This window comes from Suricata suricatta, chromosome X (genome assembly GCF_006229205.1).
Source record: "Suricata suricatta isolate VVHF042 chromosome X, meerkat_22Aug2017_6uvM2_HiC, whole genome shotgun sequence".
NCBI classification, from domain to species: Eukaryota; Metazoa; Chordata; class Mammalia; order Carnivora; family Herpestidae; genus Suricata; species Suricata suricatta.
Window position 1 is genome coordinate 39923119 of NC_043717.1, and position 18497 is coordinate 39941615.

At 49.4% G+C, this 18497-nt stretch overlaps 1 protein-coding gene across 5 annotated transcripts; it reads left to right on the forward strand.

The window, feature by feature from the left end:
* Positions 1–6236: 6236 nt before the first annotated feature.
* FTSJ1 (FtsJ RNA 2'-O-methyltransferase 1) lies at positions 6237–16020 on the forward strand. 5 transcript variants are annotated; one of them, XM_029930762.1, is made up of 13 exons: positions 6238–6494; positions 8500–8664; positions 8918–8987; positions 9092–9182; positions 9503–9581; positions 11199–11251; positions 11341–11394; positions 11481–11583; positions 11688–11771; positions 12377–12480; positions 12567–12764; positions 12968–13009; positions 15462–16020. In XM_029930762.1, exons 2-12 carry the CDS (start codon positions 8544–8546, stop codon positions 12998–13000), a joined length of 990 nt encoding a protein of 329 aa, XP_029786622.1. In that variant the 5' UTR covers positions 6238–6494; positions 8500–8543; the 3' UTR covers positions 13001–13009; positions 15462–16020. The 5 variants fall into 5 exon arrangements, with proteins under 5 accessions (XP_029786624.1, XP_029786622.1, XP_029786623.1 ...); XM_029930763.1 differs by having other exon boundaries at positions 8506–8664; positions 12383–12480; XM_029930761.1 differs by having other exon boundaries at positions 8520–8664.
* The last annotated feature ends 2477 nt before the right edge of the window (positions 16021–18497 follow it).

Here is an 18497-nt window from a genome sequence, read left to right on the forward strand (position 1 = left end):
AAGGGGGTGGGGGAGGAGGGCGCCCTCCTCCACCTGCACCCACGTAGAGAGAGACAGAGGTGTGGCGGGGGGGGGGTGGACTCAGGTGTGGGGGGGAGGTGGACAGAAAGAGTGAGGAGGTAGATCCACACCTAAAGAGAAGGACAGGCAGGCAGAAGCAACTGACTCAGGGATCAGACAGACGGAGGGATGGGACAGGCCGGATGGAGGGAGAAAAGATGCAGAGAGGAGAGAAGGAGATCCTAAGAGAAACGATCACAAAGAGAATGGCAGGAAGGAGACACAAGAGGAGGACAGACCACAGAGAGGGCAGAAAGACAGCCTTGTTGTGGAGGAGTGGTTGATAGGCAGGGGGGCAGCTGTGGGGAGAGACAGGTACAGACAGACTCAGAAACAGACAGGGGGGTAGGCCCACGGAAGCATCTGAAGGAAGGCGACAGGCAGTTAGGCCCAGTAATAAACAGGAGACACAACTGGTAGACAGACAGGTGGACACAGCCAGACACATCCCCAAAGACTGGGAACAGACACACCAGCAGAGAGAGAGAGACAAGGGCACGGAGGGAGTGGTTGAGGTCGGGAGACACCTAGAGGGACAGATGGTGACAGGCAGAGGGAGAGTCAGATTCAGGCAGAGGGGACAGACAGGGTGGATGGACAGACCTGGGAGCAGCAGTGGGACAGGTGCAGGGAGACACAGCCAGGTCGCTATGGGCTGACCTCAGAGAGAGAGCCTAGCCTAGGCAAAATGGACCCTAGGTCTTGGGGGGTCTCCAGAGGGAGGCAGGGGGACATTTGTGGTTGGGTGGGGAGCGTGGATGTACACTGTCTGCAAACAAGGCACACCCTAAAGTGCTGGACCCCTGCCCAGGCGTTGGGTGGGGCCTGTCCACACTCTAACTGAGAAGCACCACTGTCTGTCTGTCTGTCTGCCTTCTATGTGGGTCTGTCTGTTCACGCCCATCCAAGCATGTGATATGCATGTCTGTCCCAGACGAGGCATGTGTCTCCTGCACAATCAGGTGGATTGGACTTGGGGTCCAGGCCCAACTCGAGTGGGCTGCTTGAGGCCCCGGTGGACAAGAGGCCTCTGTCTGGACCTGTTCACCCTCCTGCCCATCCCCCACAGGGAGCACAGAATTCCCGGAAAGGCCAAGGGCTGGCTGGGGCTTCAAAGCTAGCCTAGATGCCCCCACCCTACCCGCATTCGGAGGAGGGTGAAGGATGGGGCGGTAACTTCCCCCACAGCAGGAGAGAACCTTCGGCACACTCAGGGGTCACAACCCCATCCAGAGGCTCAGAGGTGGAGGCCGCCTCACCATCACCCACGAAAGTATGAACTTACACACAGACTCACAGCCACACACAGAGAATACGGGCTGACGTAAGAACATGCACAGACTGCGCATCGAGCGCCCAGGCCGTGGTACAGTCACATACTTAACAGCCACACCAAATGACTCACTATTCCAGGTATCATCACCCCCAGCCTCAGCGTCGTGTCCAGAGAACACAGACTGGCACGCCATAGGCTCCCACTGATTTACAGCCCCTCCAGACTCATGGACATCATCACCCAGGGACTCAACAGCCATACCCCAGGGAGCCAACAGCCAAATCGTGCACAGACTCACAGCTGCACACAGAACACACAAATACGATTTGCTACAGCTGACAATATCAAACATGGGCCCAGGGTCTCACAAATCAAATCAGAAGAAACACATATACGGGTGCACAAACAGGAAAAGCAGGGAGGCAGAGTACGCTTACTGTCATTACATAGGGGAAATCCAGAAAATACTTCTCAAACTGCATGAAGAGGAAACAAAGGAATCAGAGAGTACACAGTAGCACCAAAGAAACACTCAGAGAGCACACACATCTACGCTAGCCCCCCACAGACAGACACAGATAGGGTGGCAGAGAAGAAGGACACACAGACACAGGAGACACATGCCTACGGCAGGGCAAAACACTTAGCGCCCATAAGCGTTACAAAGGAGGCACATAAACACTCAAGGAACATACACACGACCCCATAGAGATGAGTTGCGCAAGCAGACAGTAGCAACACACACACACAGTTGCCAGAAACGAAACGCAGGCATTGGACAGGCAGCCATAGTCACAAGATACAAGCAGGCAAGTTGCATAGGAAGACACAGGTGGAGCTCACATACCCGTGTTTGTGGCTGAGAACATGTACAGGCAGATGACATATATTGAGGATATTCAAATACACACGCACACACACACACGCACACACACACGCACACATACACACACACCACATAGTCTCCCCTTGTCTATCCTGGCCTATTCTGATGTCTCTCTCCTCTCATAGCCCTCCTCCCCCCTAGAGCCATTACACATCTGTGCTAGAGGCCGGCCAGGGAAAGAGACACCTGTCAGCAGAGGCCTTGGCCTACATGGCTATGGTATGTGTGGCGCGCGGGGTTGGGGGCAGGGGTGGGTGGAGGCTAGGCAGATGTCTAGATTTCAAGAAAAGTCTGAAGTGTCCTGCCCCAAAAAGTAGAAACCTTGGACAAAAAAAAACAGATGCCGCCATCCACCACCTCCCAGCAGCAATGTCCTTCCCTGATCATGCCCCTGCCCTCCCAGGGCCTTCCCTGGCCCTCCAACATTGCCCAGTGTAGGGCCACCAGGCACACAGCTGGTGCTCAATAAATGCCACTCATCAAGTGTCATATTATCATCATTATTATTTTTAGTTCTGCCAAGTGAACTCTTCTAAGGGAGGAACGAACCTTCCTCCAGCTCCGCACCCCACAGCTTAGCTAAGTTTCAGGGCACTGCAAATGGCAAGTGTTCAACATATGCTGGTAGGAGGGAAAACAAAGGGAAAGGGAAATCTGGCTGCGGAGGGAGGGCAGCTTGCTTTAGAAGGAACAGATGTCTTTAAGCTTGACCGAGGCCTTGAGACTGTGCCAGGGATAAGAATGCTTTGTTAATTCACCGAAGTAAGGTCCTTTCTCGGGGTCATTTAAGGCTTTTGTTGGTTCAGTAAAGCAGACCCTTGTGTAACGTTTGGGATTCCTATAGAGTCTATTAATAAAGTCGGTTGGGGTTCCTGTCGGTTTTATAAGCAGATCCCTGCTTTTCATTAAGACAGGTCACTGCCTGGTAGCCTTCAGGGGAGGGAGCCACAGAGGAAAGCAGTTACCAGCATGAGCTTTCCCAGCTCTGCCACTTACTAGCTGTGTGGCCTGGACCGTGTTCTGAAACCTCTGGGTCTCAGCTTTCCCCGTGGCATAGTAACACCTAACCCTTAGGGTCCCTGGGAAAACCTGAATGAATTAACACAGGTGAAGCACTTAGAACAATGCTGGACACACAGTAATTGCTCAATAACATATTTGTGAAAGGTATTAATGAGTTCTTCTCTGCCTGTGAAAGCAACCCCCTACTGGGCTGCATTTAGGATTCTAATCTCCCCTTTCAGGCAGACTCCCCACTGAGAGACTCTTCCGTCCCTCAAAGCAGCCCCTGGGGCAACGCGAGGTTTTTCTGAGTCTGTGTCTAGTCCCCAGCACTGGACCCCCCCCACCCCCGTCTTTCCCTCCCCCGGGTTAGATGCCCTCCGGTACATAACTGGCCTGGCAGCTCCCAGCTCCTTGACCTCTTCAGGAGGCTGAGGGGAGGACACCTTTACACTCAGTGGGGTGCCGGGTGGGAGCTGCAGGCCGACACCCTACTTCGGGAAAAGCCTGGAGAGTTCAGAGCCTGGATCTTGTCCCCCAAATCCCCCGGGCCCTGCTGGAGGAAGCAAGTTTCTTTGCAAAAAGTTAAACATCCTCTTTGTGAGAGGCAAGAAAACAGGACGTGGGAAGCATCCCACAGGGTGAATGTGGGCCCCCAATGCCTGGCACCCCCTCCTGTCTGTGGAACAGCGGCCAGGTGGCTTGAACCCTTGCTTTCTCACACTTGCTCACCTCTGCAGGGGAGCCGTTGTTCCCACCGCCCCCACAGGGCCCTGGAGCGCTGCCCACCAGCTCTTGCTTCCTCCCTGGCTCTCAGGGACTCCACCAGGAAGTGCTTTCTCCATGTCTCTGTCTGTCTACACCTCCCAGGGCCTGGCATAAATGCAGAACACACCACTGAGGAAAGAATGAAGGACCAAAGCAACAAAAGGGTGGATTCAACAAACATCTATTTCATGCCACCTGTATGCCAGGCCCTGTTCCAGGGCCAGGAGGCAGGAGTGAAAGAGACAGAACAAAATTACCGCCTAGTGAAGCTCATATTTCTAAGGAATGATGAATCAATCGTTCAGTTCTTTGAATACTAACTAAACTTGTTCTCACTTCAGGGTCTTTGCACTCGGTGTTGCCTGTGCCTGGAATGCTCTTCCTCGAAATATTCCTAGGGTGCATTTCCCTTTAGGGCTGAACTCAAATACCACCTCCTCAGAGAAGCCCTCCCTGACTACGCTGTCTAAGAGAGCAACTTGGGGGCCCTGGATGGCTCAGTTGGTTAAGCGTCCGACTCTTGGTTTCAGCTCAGGTCATGATCTCAAGTTCTTGAGTTCGAGCCCTGCATTGGGCTCTGTGCTGACAGCGTGGAGCCTACTTGGGATTCTCTGTCTCCACTTCCCTCCATCCCTCCCCCGCTTGCTGCCTATCTCCCTCTCAAAATAAATAAATAAACTTTAAAAGAATAAATAAAATAAAAGAGCAACTCAAACCGTTTGTTACTCTCCATCACTTTCACCCTACTTTATTATTATTCATCGTGATGGATTTTATCACCACCTGACAAACATTATATATTTACATGCACAATAGTATGTTTAATTTAACACAGTTAATTTACTAAGTCAATGTATATAGATACTAGCATATTTATATATATCAGCATATACATTTATATATTATATGCATAAGATGATATGTGTATTATATATACACTATACACTATACAAAATGCATATATTATATATTTTCTTATATCTATATATACCAGTATATTTATATATTTCTTACTAACATATAACCTATATACTACTGAATGTTATACATCACTATATTTCTATATAATCACATACATATCGAGCAGCCTATATCTTTATATACCTAATGTAATCTATATTCTCCCTATCTATCTATAACCTGGGGATAATTACAGTAGCTTCTTCATATGGTTGTTATAATGATTAAAATGAGTTCAAGGAAAGAATTCAGCAGTGCACTGGAGCCAAGCACAGGTTTGCAGACTGCTTGTTCAATTTTCAGGAATCTTGTGAACTAGTTGGTAAATAGCTATTATTTAAAATGAAATAATATAAACTTACAATTAAATAAATTAGTTTTTTTAAAGGTGATACTCAAAACTCGTCACTTCCTGATTATTTTATTACATTTCACTATTCTCTATGCTCTTCAGGTCATTTACCTCTATTTGAACTGTATGGTAGAAATAGTACATAATGGTGCTCTACTGCATCTCTTCCGAACTCTGTGTTCCGTGACTACACTTTGGTAATTTAAAATCTGACAAGATGATACTATGGAAACCATGAAAAACTGGCAAATGTGAAAAATCAGGACTTCCCACCTTTCCCCCGCCCAAAGAATCGCTTGTTAGTCATTTACCAGCACACCATTGAGAGCACTTTAGGTACTTTGGCATATGGTAAACGCTATAATGAATGTTTCCATTATTCTATTTGCTTGTGCACTGGGTCGCATGCAATCATTTTTTGTGGGTCGAAGTTCAAAACGTTTGAAGAACACAGAATTACAGAAGGACAGACGCTGTACTAAAGTACACGCATTTAATCCTCCCAATAACTCTGTGAAGCCTGTATTAATTATTCCCATTTTACAAAGGGAGAAACTGAAGTTCTGAAAGGGAACAATTCAAGCAGCGCTATCAATTGGCTGACGTGGATTCGAATTTTGGCGCACAGCGGCTTCAGCGCTTTCGCGCACTAAATTAACGCACTTCCTTACTCTCAAGTTTGCGACCCTAGCAGTTAATTTCACATAGCGCCTCGCCTAAAAAGAATGGGTGCAATCGTGCTCATTGCATCTTGGGAAATGTAGTCCCCAGAGAACCCGCCTGTCCAAAAGGGAAGATCTTAGATCTTAGATCGATCTTAGCCTTGGAACACAAGAAGAGTCAGATCTTGTGCCTCGCGACATTTCATCCGCCCGCTAAGCGATTTCAGCTGCTTGGGCTGTGCCCATTGCATGCTGGGAACGGCAGTCCGCGAGACCGGCTACGTCGACACAAGATGACGGGGTCACGTCGTACGTTCAGGTTGGCTCCGCGTCGCGCCGGGACCTTAGCCTTCCACGATGACAGGCCCCCCACGCTGTGGGAGCCCTTAGGGATGTGCGACAGGCATTCGGATTGACTAAGAACACAAACTGAATCAGCCTCACGACTTCTGGCCGGTCCGCGCTCTCGCCGAGGCTGCTCACGGACCGGTCTCTTTCGTCCCCCTTCTCCCCACTCCGAAAGCTAAGGTAGGCTGTGGGGTGCGGAGGATGGGGGTCCAGGACGAGACGGGTGAGGCTCGCCTGCTCTGTCCCGCCGGCGAGTGGAGGAGAGAAGTTCTCCTTCCGTGCTGCAAGCCGCGTAGTCTGGGCGCCTGGTGCCGGGTGGGCTCCAGACCCAAGGTTTGTCTTTAGAAGGGAACCGCTGTGCGGGGTGGACTGGGGAGTGGGGGGTGGGAGGGGCGCAGGGGTCCAGGTATCGGAGGAGCCTCCTTCAGTGGGGACATGGACATTGAGGTATTGATGCGAGACCCGGAGTGTGACCAGAGGACTGTTTAACAGAGGGGGCGAGTAGGTCGCTTGAGAGTAATGGAAGTCTGATGGGCGTGTTATCAGGAATCAGTGGGGGCTACTAGGAGTGTTTTAGTCAACGTGTTCATGGGCGCAGGGGTGTGTTCATTGGTTAACGAAGGCATGGTAGAGTGGACAACTAGAAAGAATATAATTGGAGGCAGATGGGATGTGATCCCTGAGGGATGACTGGAGGCATGGTATTAAACAGGTTCATGAAGAGCTGCAGGCAATAGTAATCAAAAGGATCATTGTGAAGCAGTGGAGGCCAGTGGGAGTCATGATCAAGGAACTAATGGGGTCAGTGATCAAAGAAAAGTGAATGAGAGGTTGAAGGTGGGTTGTAGTCAAAGGGTTTCGGTAACCATGGCATGATAATTGTGGAATTAATGGGAACAGTGAGCAAAGGGAGGGCAATTGTGAGCTGCTGCGGTGTGATCAAGTGATTATTGATGGGGTGCTTGGGTGGCTTAGTTGGTTAAGTGTCTCTTGGTTTTGGCTCACATGATCTCCCAGTTCATGGGTTTGAGCCCCATGATGGGCTCTTCACTGACAGCGCGAAGCCTGCTTGGGAATCTCTCCCTCCCTCTCTGACCCTCTCTGGCTTGTTCGTTCTCTCTCTCTCTCTCTCTCTCTCTCTCTCTCTCTCTCAAAAAATAAATAAGTAAAAATGTAAAAGGTGATTATTGAGGGGGCAAGGTGGGTATTGAGGGAGAAGGGGGAACTGATGTATGGTCATCAGGGATTAACATGTGGTAATGAAGGGGTTACAGGGAGCTAATGGTGTGATCTATGAGGGATCAATTGGAGGGCTGAGTTAATGGGAACTGATAAGTCATAGTAATTGAGAGCTTAATGGGGAGTTAATAGACAATGATTCTCTCTGTATTAAATGGAGGTTGAGGGGCGCCTGGGTGGCTCAGTCGGTTAAGCATCCGGCTTTGGCTCAGGTCATGATCTCACGGTTCGTGGGTTCAAGCCCCACATCAGGCTCTCTGCTGACAGCTCAGAGCCTGAAGCCTGTTTCGGATTCTGTGTCTCCCACTCTCTCTGACCCTCCCCTGCTTGCGCTGTCTCTCTCTGTCTCTCAAAAATAAATAAAAAACATTTAAAAAAAATTTTTAAATAAATAAATGGAGGTTGATAAGGACGTAGTAATAAAGGAGTTATTGGGGACCTAATCATTTCAGGGATCAATGGGGAATGGCGTGGAGAGAGATTAAGGGGGTAAGGAGTACAGTGAGGTAGTATTAGGATAATGAGGGTGAAAGCAAGGGATTGACAGTGGTATGGTAGGGCTGTGTGATTCTACGGGCCATGAAGACAGCTGGGGAGATGGTCAGTGAGATGTTAATGGTGGGTGTGGAAGGGTTCAAAGTGAGAGTCACGGGGCTAAATGTGTGGAGCATGGGTGGCAGCAGTGGAAGGTCAACAGGGTCGGTAATGGGTCATCTGAACGTGTTGGGTTTGGGGGATCTGTGGGGTGAATGAGGGGAGTAATGGAGCCTTAGAACTCAGTGATGGAGTCCCTCGGGCCTTGTGAGATCAGTGGGGTCGGTGACCAGGCTCCAGTTTTCCCAGCTGCTGAGTGAGCTGTCATGGGGCCGATGGGGAGTCTGTGTGGTTCTCACTGCCCTGCAGAAATAGGTGGTAGCCCACTCACCCACTTACTGATATAGAGCGGCATCAGCTTACTGTTGGCAGGTCCCTGGGCAAACAGCGTGTGAGATGGGACGGACATCAAAGGACAAGAGGGATGTCTACTATCGCCTGGCCAAGGAGAATGGCTGGCGTGCCCGCAGTGCCTTCAAGCTGCTACAACTTGATGAGGAATTCCAACTCTTCCAAGGTTCCCACCTGGCGGGCGAGTCACCGAGGGATAGGGTGGGCAAAGGGAGTGGACAGGTGGGCCATGTCTGCGGAGCTTCCTTTGGTAGGTGGGCTGACATGGAGAGTCTATGGGGCAGGGGCCGGGTAGAAAGAGGGACAGGTACTTGAAAGCAGTCGGGCAAGGATAGATGTGGGAGAGGGGTGAACTTTGCAGGACTCAGGGTTGGAGAGGTGGGTACAACTGACCACTACACCTTCCTGTGTGTGCTCAGGTGTGACACGGGCAGTTGACCTGTGTGCAGCCCCGGGCAGCTGGAGCCAGGTGCTGAGCCAGAAAATTGGGTGAGTGTGGAGTCCCAGATGGGGTGGCCAGGAGGGGAGGGCAGGCCAGGTCAGGGATGAGCTGGGTGTGAAAACCGGGTTGACATGGGCCATGCTGTCCGCAGGGGTCAGGGCTCTGGCCATGTGGTGGCTGTGGACCTTCAAGCTATGGCTCCATTACCAGGTGTGTTACAGATCCAAGGGGACATCACCCAGGTAAGAGCATGGTTGGGGGTGTTGGGGCGTATCTGGGGCAAGAGCCCCTCCATCCTGGGGGCTGTGGAGAGTGGCAGAGAAAGAGCAAGAGAGCAGACCTCGAGAGAGGTTAACAGTGGAGAAACAAGAGCCAGCAGGTCGTCATGTCAGAGACAGCCAGAAGTGGCGGGACTAGGTCCCCAAAGAGGGAGCCCAGTCTTAGACTGGCAAAGCCTGAGGGTTTGGCTGACCCAGGGGTGCTGGCTAGGGCTGCGGGCAGGTGGGGTACGAGGGCTGCAGACAGGGGCCCTGGGACCACTCATCCTCCCTTTCTTCCATAGCTGTCCACTGCCAAGGAGATCATCCAGCACTTTGAGGGCTGCCCTGCAGACCTAGTGGTGTGCGACGGAGCTCCTGATGGTAAACAGCAGGGTTTGGGAGGCCCGGCAGGGACCCTGTGTACGTCCTCCTCTGTGACTCCCACCTCTGCTGGCTTCTTTCACCACTTCTGCTACCCTCTGCCTCTCCCCTCTGCTCTCAGCTGTTCCCTACATCTAGTAACTTCTCCCTCCCCCTGCTTCCTGGTCTCTGCCTCTGTCTCCACACCCTACCATTTTGGCTTTGTCTGTTATCTCCCCTTCCCTTTGCTCAACTCTCATCTGCAACTGTCCATTTCTGTTGTGCTGTGTGTTCATTCATTTTTTTTTCAGTCAGCCATTCATTCAATGCACATTTATTGAGCACCTGTTGGGTGTCAGGCACTACACATGGGGAAAACATTTGTGAATAAAATTTCACTAATCTGATCTCATAGACCTGATGTTCTAGTGGGAGCAGATGGAAAAGAAACAAATGATAACCATGTAGCATATGAAGAGGTGAGTGGTGGTACCATGAGGAAATCAATGAAAAGGAGGAGACAGGAAATGCCTGTTGGAATTTTAAGTAAAGTGGATGGGAAGCCACCCCCAACCCCGGCTTTAACACAAAGACCTAAAGGAGGTGAGAGAGTAGATCAGGGACACATCTGGAGAAATAAAAATTCAGGCAAGGGGACCAGCCAGTGCAGAATCCCCGAGGTAGGAGGGCGTTCAGCATGTACGAGGAGCAGCGAACATATCGGTGTGGTTGGATCAGAGTGAGTGAGGGGAGAGTGGTAGGAGGTGAGGTCAGGAGGCAACAGAGGCCAAGATCCCGGTGTGGGTCCTTGTGGGCCCCAGTGAGGACTCTGGCTTTTTCACTGAGATGAGGGCTCAGAGAAAACCAGGAGGGGGTTGTGAGCAGAGGAGGGCCATGCCTGACTCAGGTTGTAGTAGGATCCCTCTGGCTGCTGTGAGCAGTGCGAGGGTCCAGGGTGCGAGGAGGAGGCCTCAGCAGTAGTCCAGGTGAGCGATGACAGCAGTGGCCATGGCCGAGACAGGAAGAGGGTTGGTCCAGGAGATCTTTTGAAAGTACAGCTGACCAGACTTGCTAATGTTTGAACATGGATGTGAGAAGAGAATGGAAGGTGTCAGTGGTACTAAGGTTTTTGGCTGGAACAACTGGAAATTTCAGATGAGACGGGGAAGATGGTGTAAGGAGCGGAGTTTGAGCAGGAAGGTCACTTGGGCGTGTTGAGTCTGAGATGTCAAGTCTGATCTATAGTCAGGCATTCAGAGGAGCGGTCTGGGTTGGAGGTAGAAGTGATAGTAATAGTACTCGTGTAGGAGCACCTGGCCGGCTCAGTTGGTGGAGCGTATGACTCTTTGATCTCAGGGTTGTGAGTTCAAACCTCATGTTAGATGCAGAGATTACTTTAAAAAATAAAATCTTTAAAAACTAGTTCAGGATACTTATATATAAGGTTGTTTTGAAGATTAAATTGAGTGCCTAAGGGTTAGGAGGTCAAAATATGCATCCAGTTGGCAGATACTACTTTGCACGCAGAACTTTAGCAGTGGGAGAGCCTGGGACATGCTGTTAGCATTCTGACTTCTCTGGGACAGAAAGATGGCCAGGACTGGATGCCCCCCGCTAACACTGTTCCTCTTGCCGCAGTAACTGGCCTCCACGATGTTGATGAGTATATGCAGGCCCAGCTCCTCCTAGCTGTGAGTAACCTTGGCTGCCCCTGCCTCAGTTTGAACCCCTCATGCCTGCCTGTCTCTACCTCAGCCTTAGCCATTTGTCCCACCCACAGGCTCTGAACATTGCAACACACGTCTTGAAGCCAGGGGGCTGCTTTGTAGCCAAGGTGAGTCTCAGAGAACCTAGTGAGGGATCAAGAGAGGTGCTTGAGGGCTGTCCTCATGCCTTCGTCTCTGCCTCCTCCCCCTACAGATCTTTCGAGGCCGGGATGTGACCCTGATCTACAGCCAGCTGCGTGTCTTTTTCTCCAGTGTAGTGTGTGCCAAGCCCAGGAGCAGCCGCAACTCCAGCATAGGTCAGTGGGGGTGGGAAGGCCAGTCAGGAAGATTCACATCTTGGGGACACATCTCGTGCAGGGCGGAGGCAGCAGTCAACCCTCACTCCATCTTCCACCCACAGAGGCCTTCGCCGTATGTCGGGGTTATGACCCCCCTGCGGGCTTCCTTCCGGACCTGACAAAGCCCCTGCTGGACCACTCATACGGTGAGAGCCAGAGCCCTGGGCCCCTCTCCGGGGAGACTTCTTCCCCTTTGTGGAAATTCTGTCCCAAGATGACCCTTAGCCCCACCATCTGGTGGAAATTCCACCCCTGTGTGGACCTTCATCCGAGTCCACTAAGGGTTACTCTCAGGCCCGCTGAACATTCTGTCCCTAGTCCTGCCCCAGTGGAGATTCCACCCGCCTCCGATTCTAGCCCAGGAAGACTCAGTCATGCCTGCAGGTGGATACTGCACACCTGCGTGGGGATTTTGCCCTGAGAAAGTCATTAGCCTGGTACGTGATGAGAAAAGGCACAGAGCCTGCTCCTAACGTATGCACGCTTGAGTGAGACAGGCAGCATGTGATAGAATGGCAGGTGGACACAAGTGCAGTGTGAGGAAAGCAGGGGAAGGTGATATTCTAGAACAGGTGATCATGGAGGGCCTCCCTGAGGAGGTGATCTGAATCAAATGAAGGATTTGCCAGTGGAGGGGTGTGAGAGTAGCTAGTAGATAGGTTGGGAGGACTCTATACCCTTGCTGCAGCCCAAGTCCCAACTGGTCCCAGGCATCCCAGCCGTGTCCTGTCTTATTTCTCCTGCTTGTCAGATCCAGATTTCAACCAATTGGATGGTCCCACTCGCATCATTGTGCCATTTGTCACCTGTGGGGACCTGAGCTCCTATGATTCAGACCGCAGTTACCCGCTAGATGTGAGTGCCTGACCAATAGTAGGTGAATGAGGGGCTCCGTCTTAGATTCCCAGGTCCTCACCATCCCCCACCATGTGTCCCTGCAGCTGGAGGATGGCTCAGAGTACAAGTACACTCCCCCCACGCAGCCCCCCATCTCACCACCATACCAGGAGGCCTGCACATTGAAGAAGAAAGGGCGGCTGGCCAAGGAGATCCGCCCCCAGGACTGCCCTATCACCACAGTGGACACGATGACTCAGCCCCTGGCTGCTGCCCAGCACCGCACCCTGCTGCCCTCTGAGGTCTGGAAGCGTGTGGCCTTAGCCCACAGTAACCCCCCCTACCTTTTTACTGCACCTCTTTCTACCCCCAGATCACATGGTTTCTGGGGCCAAAACACTCATCCCTGCCTCCCAAGAGCTATATAAATCAGTGGGTAAGACCAAGTCTAATGAATAGAAAAGCTTAGGCAAGTATCTGAGTCCTTTTTCTTTTTCTTGGGTAGGTGGAAGACAATGAAATGAATTGTTCGCCTTAATACATTCAGGTAAATTTGCCTTTTTATCTAAGAGTTTGAGTGAAGGGAACCTTCAAGAAAAAGCTCAGTAAAATTTCACCTTTGAAACTTTTACTTCAAATGATAAGATTTTAGTCAGCCAGCCTTTATGAAGTACCTGATGCTGTGTGCCAGGAACTGCTTTAAGCATTTTACATATCGAGGCATTTAGTAAACATTTATTAAGCACATACTGTGTGCTGGGCATTGTTCCAGGTTGAGAGATAGAGCAGGGAACAAAAGAGGTAAAAATCCTGGCCCTTGTGAATCTTCTTGGTTGGAAAAGAGGTAATAAACAAAAGCAGCTTATGGGTGCAGGAGTTTCTATACACACATATACATGGACACACACACACGTATGTATACGTACACATTTATAGTTTGCATTTCATTATGGCTTGAATTGTAACATTGTATATGTATTACACACACACACACAAAGGTAATATGGGATATGAAAATTTTTTTAACTTAAAAAATGTTTGGCGGGGGCGCCTGGATGGTTCAGTCAGTTAAGCGTCCAACTTCAGCTCAGGTCATGATCTTGCAGTTGGTGAGTTTGAGCCCACGTTGGGCTCTGTGCTGACACCCCAGAGCCTGGATCCTGCTTCAGATTCTGTGTGTCCCTCTCTCTCTCCCCATCCCCTGCTCATGCTCTGTATGTCTCTCTCAAAAAAATAAATAAAAATTATTTGAAATTTTTTATTTAAATGTTTTGAGTTTGTTTATTTTGAGAGGATGAGCAGGGGAGGGGCAGAGAGAGGACGAGAGAGAATCCCAAGCAGGCTCCATGCTGTCAGCAAAGAGCCTGACATGGGGCTTGATTGAGTCAGATGCAACTGAGCCACCCAGGCACCCCTGAATACGTTTTTCAATAAGGTAGGGTAAATAGAATCAGGAATTCTAGGAGTGCCAGTTTGCAGTTTTTAAAAGGGTTGCCACAGAAGGGCTCGTTGAGCAAAGACCTGAAGGAGATGGGGGAGGGGATCGGTGTGTTTAGGGGAAGAGCATTCCACGGAGAGGAAATAGCAAATGTAAAGACCCTGAGGGGGACCGTGCCTGGTGTGTGAGGGAGCAGTGAGGGGCCAGTTTGCCTGTAGCAGAGTGTGCTGAACCTGTCTGTGCTGGAGGACGTCTTCTCTGGAAGTCACGTTAGAGGAAGTCCCTTTGTGACAGTGACTTGGTTTTTTAGACCAAGTATTCCATTAGAAAAAGAAATGAGGGGCACCTGGGTGGCTCAGTCAGCTAAGCAGCTGACTCCTGATTTCAGCTCAGGTCATGATCTTGTGGTTCATGAATCCGAGCCCCACATCAGGCTCTGTGCTCACATCTCAAAGCCTAGAGACTTCTTCGGATTCTGTGTCTCCCTCTCTCTCTCTGCCCCTCCCCCGCTTGTACACTCGCTTGCTCGCTCTCTAAAAAATAAATAAAACATTTAAAAATATTTTTTAAAAAATTCCTCTAAATCAATAGTGAAAAGAAAATAGCTAACAAGCACATGAAAAGCTGTCTCTCAGGGAAATGCAAGCTAAAACTAAGATGCTTGACAATGCTAAGGGTCTGGAAGAACACGCAACAATGGGAACCCTCTTGTATACCAATGGCACCATAAAATTGTTTGGCCACCGTATAAAATTGTTAGTCATCATCTAAAGCCGCAAGTGTGCTGGTTCCACTCCTGAGAAATAAGTACTAGAATTCCTAGCAGGCACTATTTGTACCCCCAGACCAGACAGAGCCCAAACATTAATTGACTGTAGAATGGATTATTAAATCATGGTATATTGAGACGCACCTGAGTGGCTCAGTCTGTTAAGTGTCTGACTTCAGTTTGGGTCATGATCTCGCAGTTCGTGGGTTCGAGCCCCGCATCAGGCTCTGTGCTGACAGCTTAGAGCCTGAGCCTGCTTCAGATTTTCTCTCTTTCTTCTCACTGCTTGATGGGACCAAGTAGCTCAAAAATCTGCTGGAGCCAAACATATTTTTACAAGTCCAGTTATTTTAGGGGCGCCTGGGTGGCTCAGTCAGTTGAGTGTCCGACTTTGGCTCAGGTCATGATCTAGCAATTTGAGTTGGAGCCCCACGTTGGGCTCTGTGCTGACAGCTCGGACCCTGGAGCCTGCTTTGGATTCTGTGTCTCCCTATATCTCTGTCCCTCCCCTGCTCACAGTCTGTCTCTCTCAAAAATAAATAAGCAATAAAAAATTAAATCTTGGTATAGTCACAGCAATAAGAATGAACATCTTACAGTTACAAAAAAAATAACACCTTGTCACTCATTAAACTGAACATATATAAAACATATTTTGTGCATTTGTATGTTAAGGTTCACACTAGAAGTGGGGGGAAAGTCAGAAAACTGTTAGTACCTGCATGAACGATGATTACATTAGAAGTAAGTGGGAAATGTACTTTTTAAAACTTTCTTTCTCCTTGATTTTAGTTATCTGGCAACCTGATACAACTTGGAAGCTGTTTGCTGTCAGGAAATGAGAACTTGCGTTGATGAACTTTTCAAAAACCTCATCAATGGGTCCTGAACATCCGAGTGGGGACCTACAACAACCACCACCAACACAGCAAGCAAGGAGACCTCACAGAATGCCCGTCTGCACTGCAGAGGACGTTCTCGAGCGAGGTCTTGCCTCCTCTCTGACTCTTTGCAGGGGCGTCCTGATTCTGTCGAGAATTTACCCCCAAAGCAGGGGTTCTTAACCTGGATAGAAATCAGAGGTATCTGTGAACATAACAGAGGAAAATATTACATCCTTATTTTCACTAATCATTGAACTGAAATGTCACTTTACCCCCAAATACAAATTCTGGCAACAACTCACAATAGTAACAGCAGTGCCTGTACCTTCCCACCAGTACAAACCAGTTCCTTTTTAATGTTCCGGTTTTTGCAGGCACCTTGAAATCCTCTTCACGTTTGTCACTACTTTGAATTTTAGAAGATCTTATAAATTGAAGTGCTAATAAAAAGTCAATATATTACTGTATCCCAGTATTTTTTTTTAATTTTTTTTAATGTTTTATTTATTTTCGATACAGAGAGAGACAGAGTATGAGAGGGGGAGGGTCAGAGAGAGAGGGAGACACAGAACCGGAAGCAGGCTCCAGGCTCCGAGCTAGCGGTCAGCACAGAGCCTGATGCGGGGCTCGAACCCACGAACGTGAGATCTGACCTGAGCCGAAGCCGGAGGCTTAACCGACTGAGCCACCCAGGCGCCCCTGTATCCCAGTATTTTTATTTTAATATATGTGGTGACATTTTTCTCATTGAGATATAATTGACATAATAACATTATATAAAAGCATACAGCCAAATTCAATAGATTCCTAACACTAAGTTTAGTTAACGTGTATCACCTCACAGTTACAAATTATTTTCTTGTGATAGGAAATTTTAAGATCTACCTTCTTAGAACCTTTCACATATACAATATTGATCATTATAGTCACTATGCAGTACATGACATCCCTGAACTTACATGTATAACTCCCAAGTTTGTACCTTTTTTCACTACCTGCACCCATCTTGCCCTCTATCCCTGGCGCCCACTGATTTGTTGTTTCTTGAGTTTGGTTTTTTAGATTCCACATATAAGTGAGCTCTTCACTTCCTAGTATTTGTCTATCTCTGACTTATTTAACTTAGCACAATGCCCTCAAGGTCCATCTGTGTTCTAACAAATGGCAGGATTGCTTTCCTTTTTATGGCTAGATAATATTCCATTGTACATATAAATACATACACCACACTTCCTTTATCCATTCACCTGTCCGCCGACACCTAGGTTGTTTCCATATCTTGGCTATAAGATCCCCTATTAATGATATCAGAAAGGGGACACCTAGGTGGCTCAGTCTGTTAGGCGTCCGACTTTGGCTGAGGTCACGATCTCATTGTTCATGGGTTCGAGCCCCACGTCAGGCTGTCTGCTGTCAGCGCTGAACCTGCTTCAAATCCTGTCTCCCTCTCTCTCTGCCTCTACCCCACTCACTCTCTGCCTCAAAAGTAAATTAACAACAACAAAAAGGATGTCAGAAAACCTTGACTGCAGTGCTAAATTTCTACAATTCAGCAAACAGGAGCTGATAAACTTACCAGCTACATAGAACCAGTTTCTGCCTGCATCTTTACTACCATGTCCTCAGAAACACATATTCTGTCTACACCTCAGTTCAGAGGTATCAGGACCACCCACATCCCAGTCGACCCTAGATGTTTCTGTGTGACCCTATGAGTGTCCATTCTGAGTCTGTAATGCCGGATGTCAATGGTGGGGGGGCACGCTATGGAATGTTAACCCAGGACTGTTCTCACCCAAGCAGTGTAACCCCACAAGTGTATGACAAAAGTGTCCTCACAACAGCCTATGTGACCACAGGAGTATTCACACCCATTACCACGGAAATTCAACATGTCAACACTAGAATCTGAGGACCCAGGAGTGCACACCCGTCCCCACTGCCCCAAGAGTATCCTTCCAAATCTCCAGGAGTATAGGGACACCTGGGTGACTCAGTTGGTTAAGCATCCAACTTTGGCTCGAGTCATGATCTCACGGTTCGTGGGTTCAAGTCCCGCATCCGGCTCTGTGCTGACGGCTCAGAGCCTGGAGCCTGCTTCAGATTCTGTGTCTCCCTCTCTCTCTCTGTCCCTCCCCTGCTTGCATTCTGTCTCTTTCACTCTCCCAAAACCAAATAAACATTTAAAAAATTAAATCTCCAGGAGTAGAAACACACCAGCCTTTGAGACCTGGCGAGTATCTGCATCTCAAGCTCTGTGTCCCTACTTGTGTCCACCCCCATCTGTGTGACACCCAACACATACACGCAAGTCCCTGTGATGGGAGCAATGCCCAATCCCCAGACTCTGTGTCCCAGCGACGACCACACCCCTGAGTGTGGGGCCCAGGAAGGACCGGCCTGACCCAGGCCCAGTCTCTGACTTGGAGAGCACCCCGTCTGGTGGTAAGTGTGGGTACCCTAGGCTTTACGCCTCCAGGGCTGTCAACACCCCTCTATGTGACCCTAGAATTTTCCATGCCAAAGCCAGTTTCTCCACAGAGGTATGTGTACCACATACCATGAGTCCCTAGCTGAGCACTTAACTTAGTCTGAGTAACTCCTGGAGTACTTCCACCCCGGTCTGTGATGACACTTTATTTTCCAGTCCGTGACCCTAGGCTTTCCACAACCCAGTCTGTGTTGCCCCAAAGGGGCACACACCCCAGTGTGACCACTAGTTTGTCAGTTCCTTGGACTGTGTGACAGCTATGGGTGTCCATTCCCCAGTCTATGTGACCTCAGGGGTTACCACACCTCAGTCATTGTCACCCCAGGGGCATCCACAACACAGGTCCTGTCACCACAGGAGCATATGCACTCCAGTCCGTGTGATTCCTGGACTATTCAGAAACAGTCTCTGTGACCCTCTAAGTGTCCAGATCCCAGAGCTTATGACCACAGA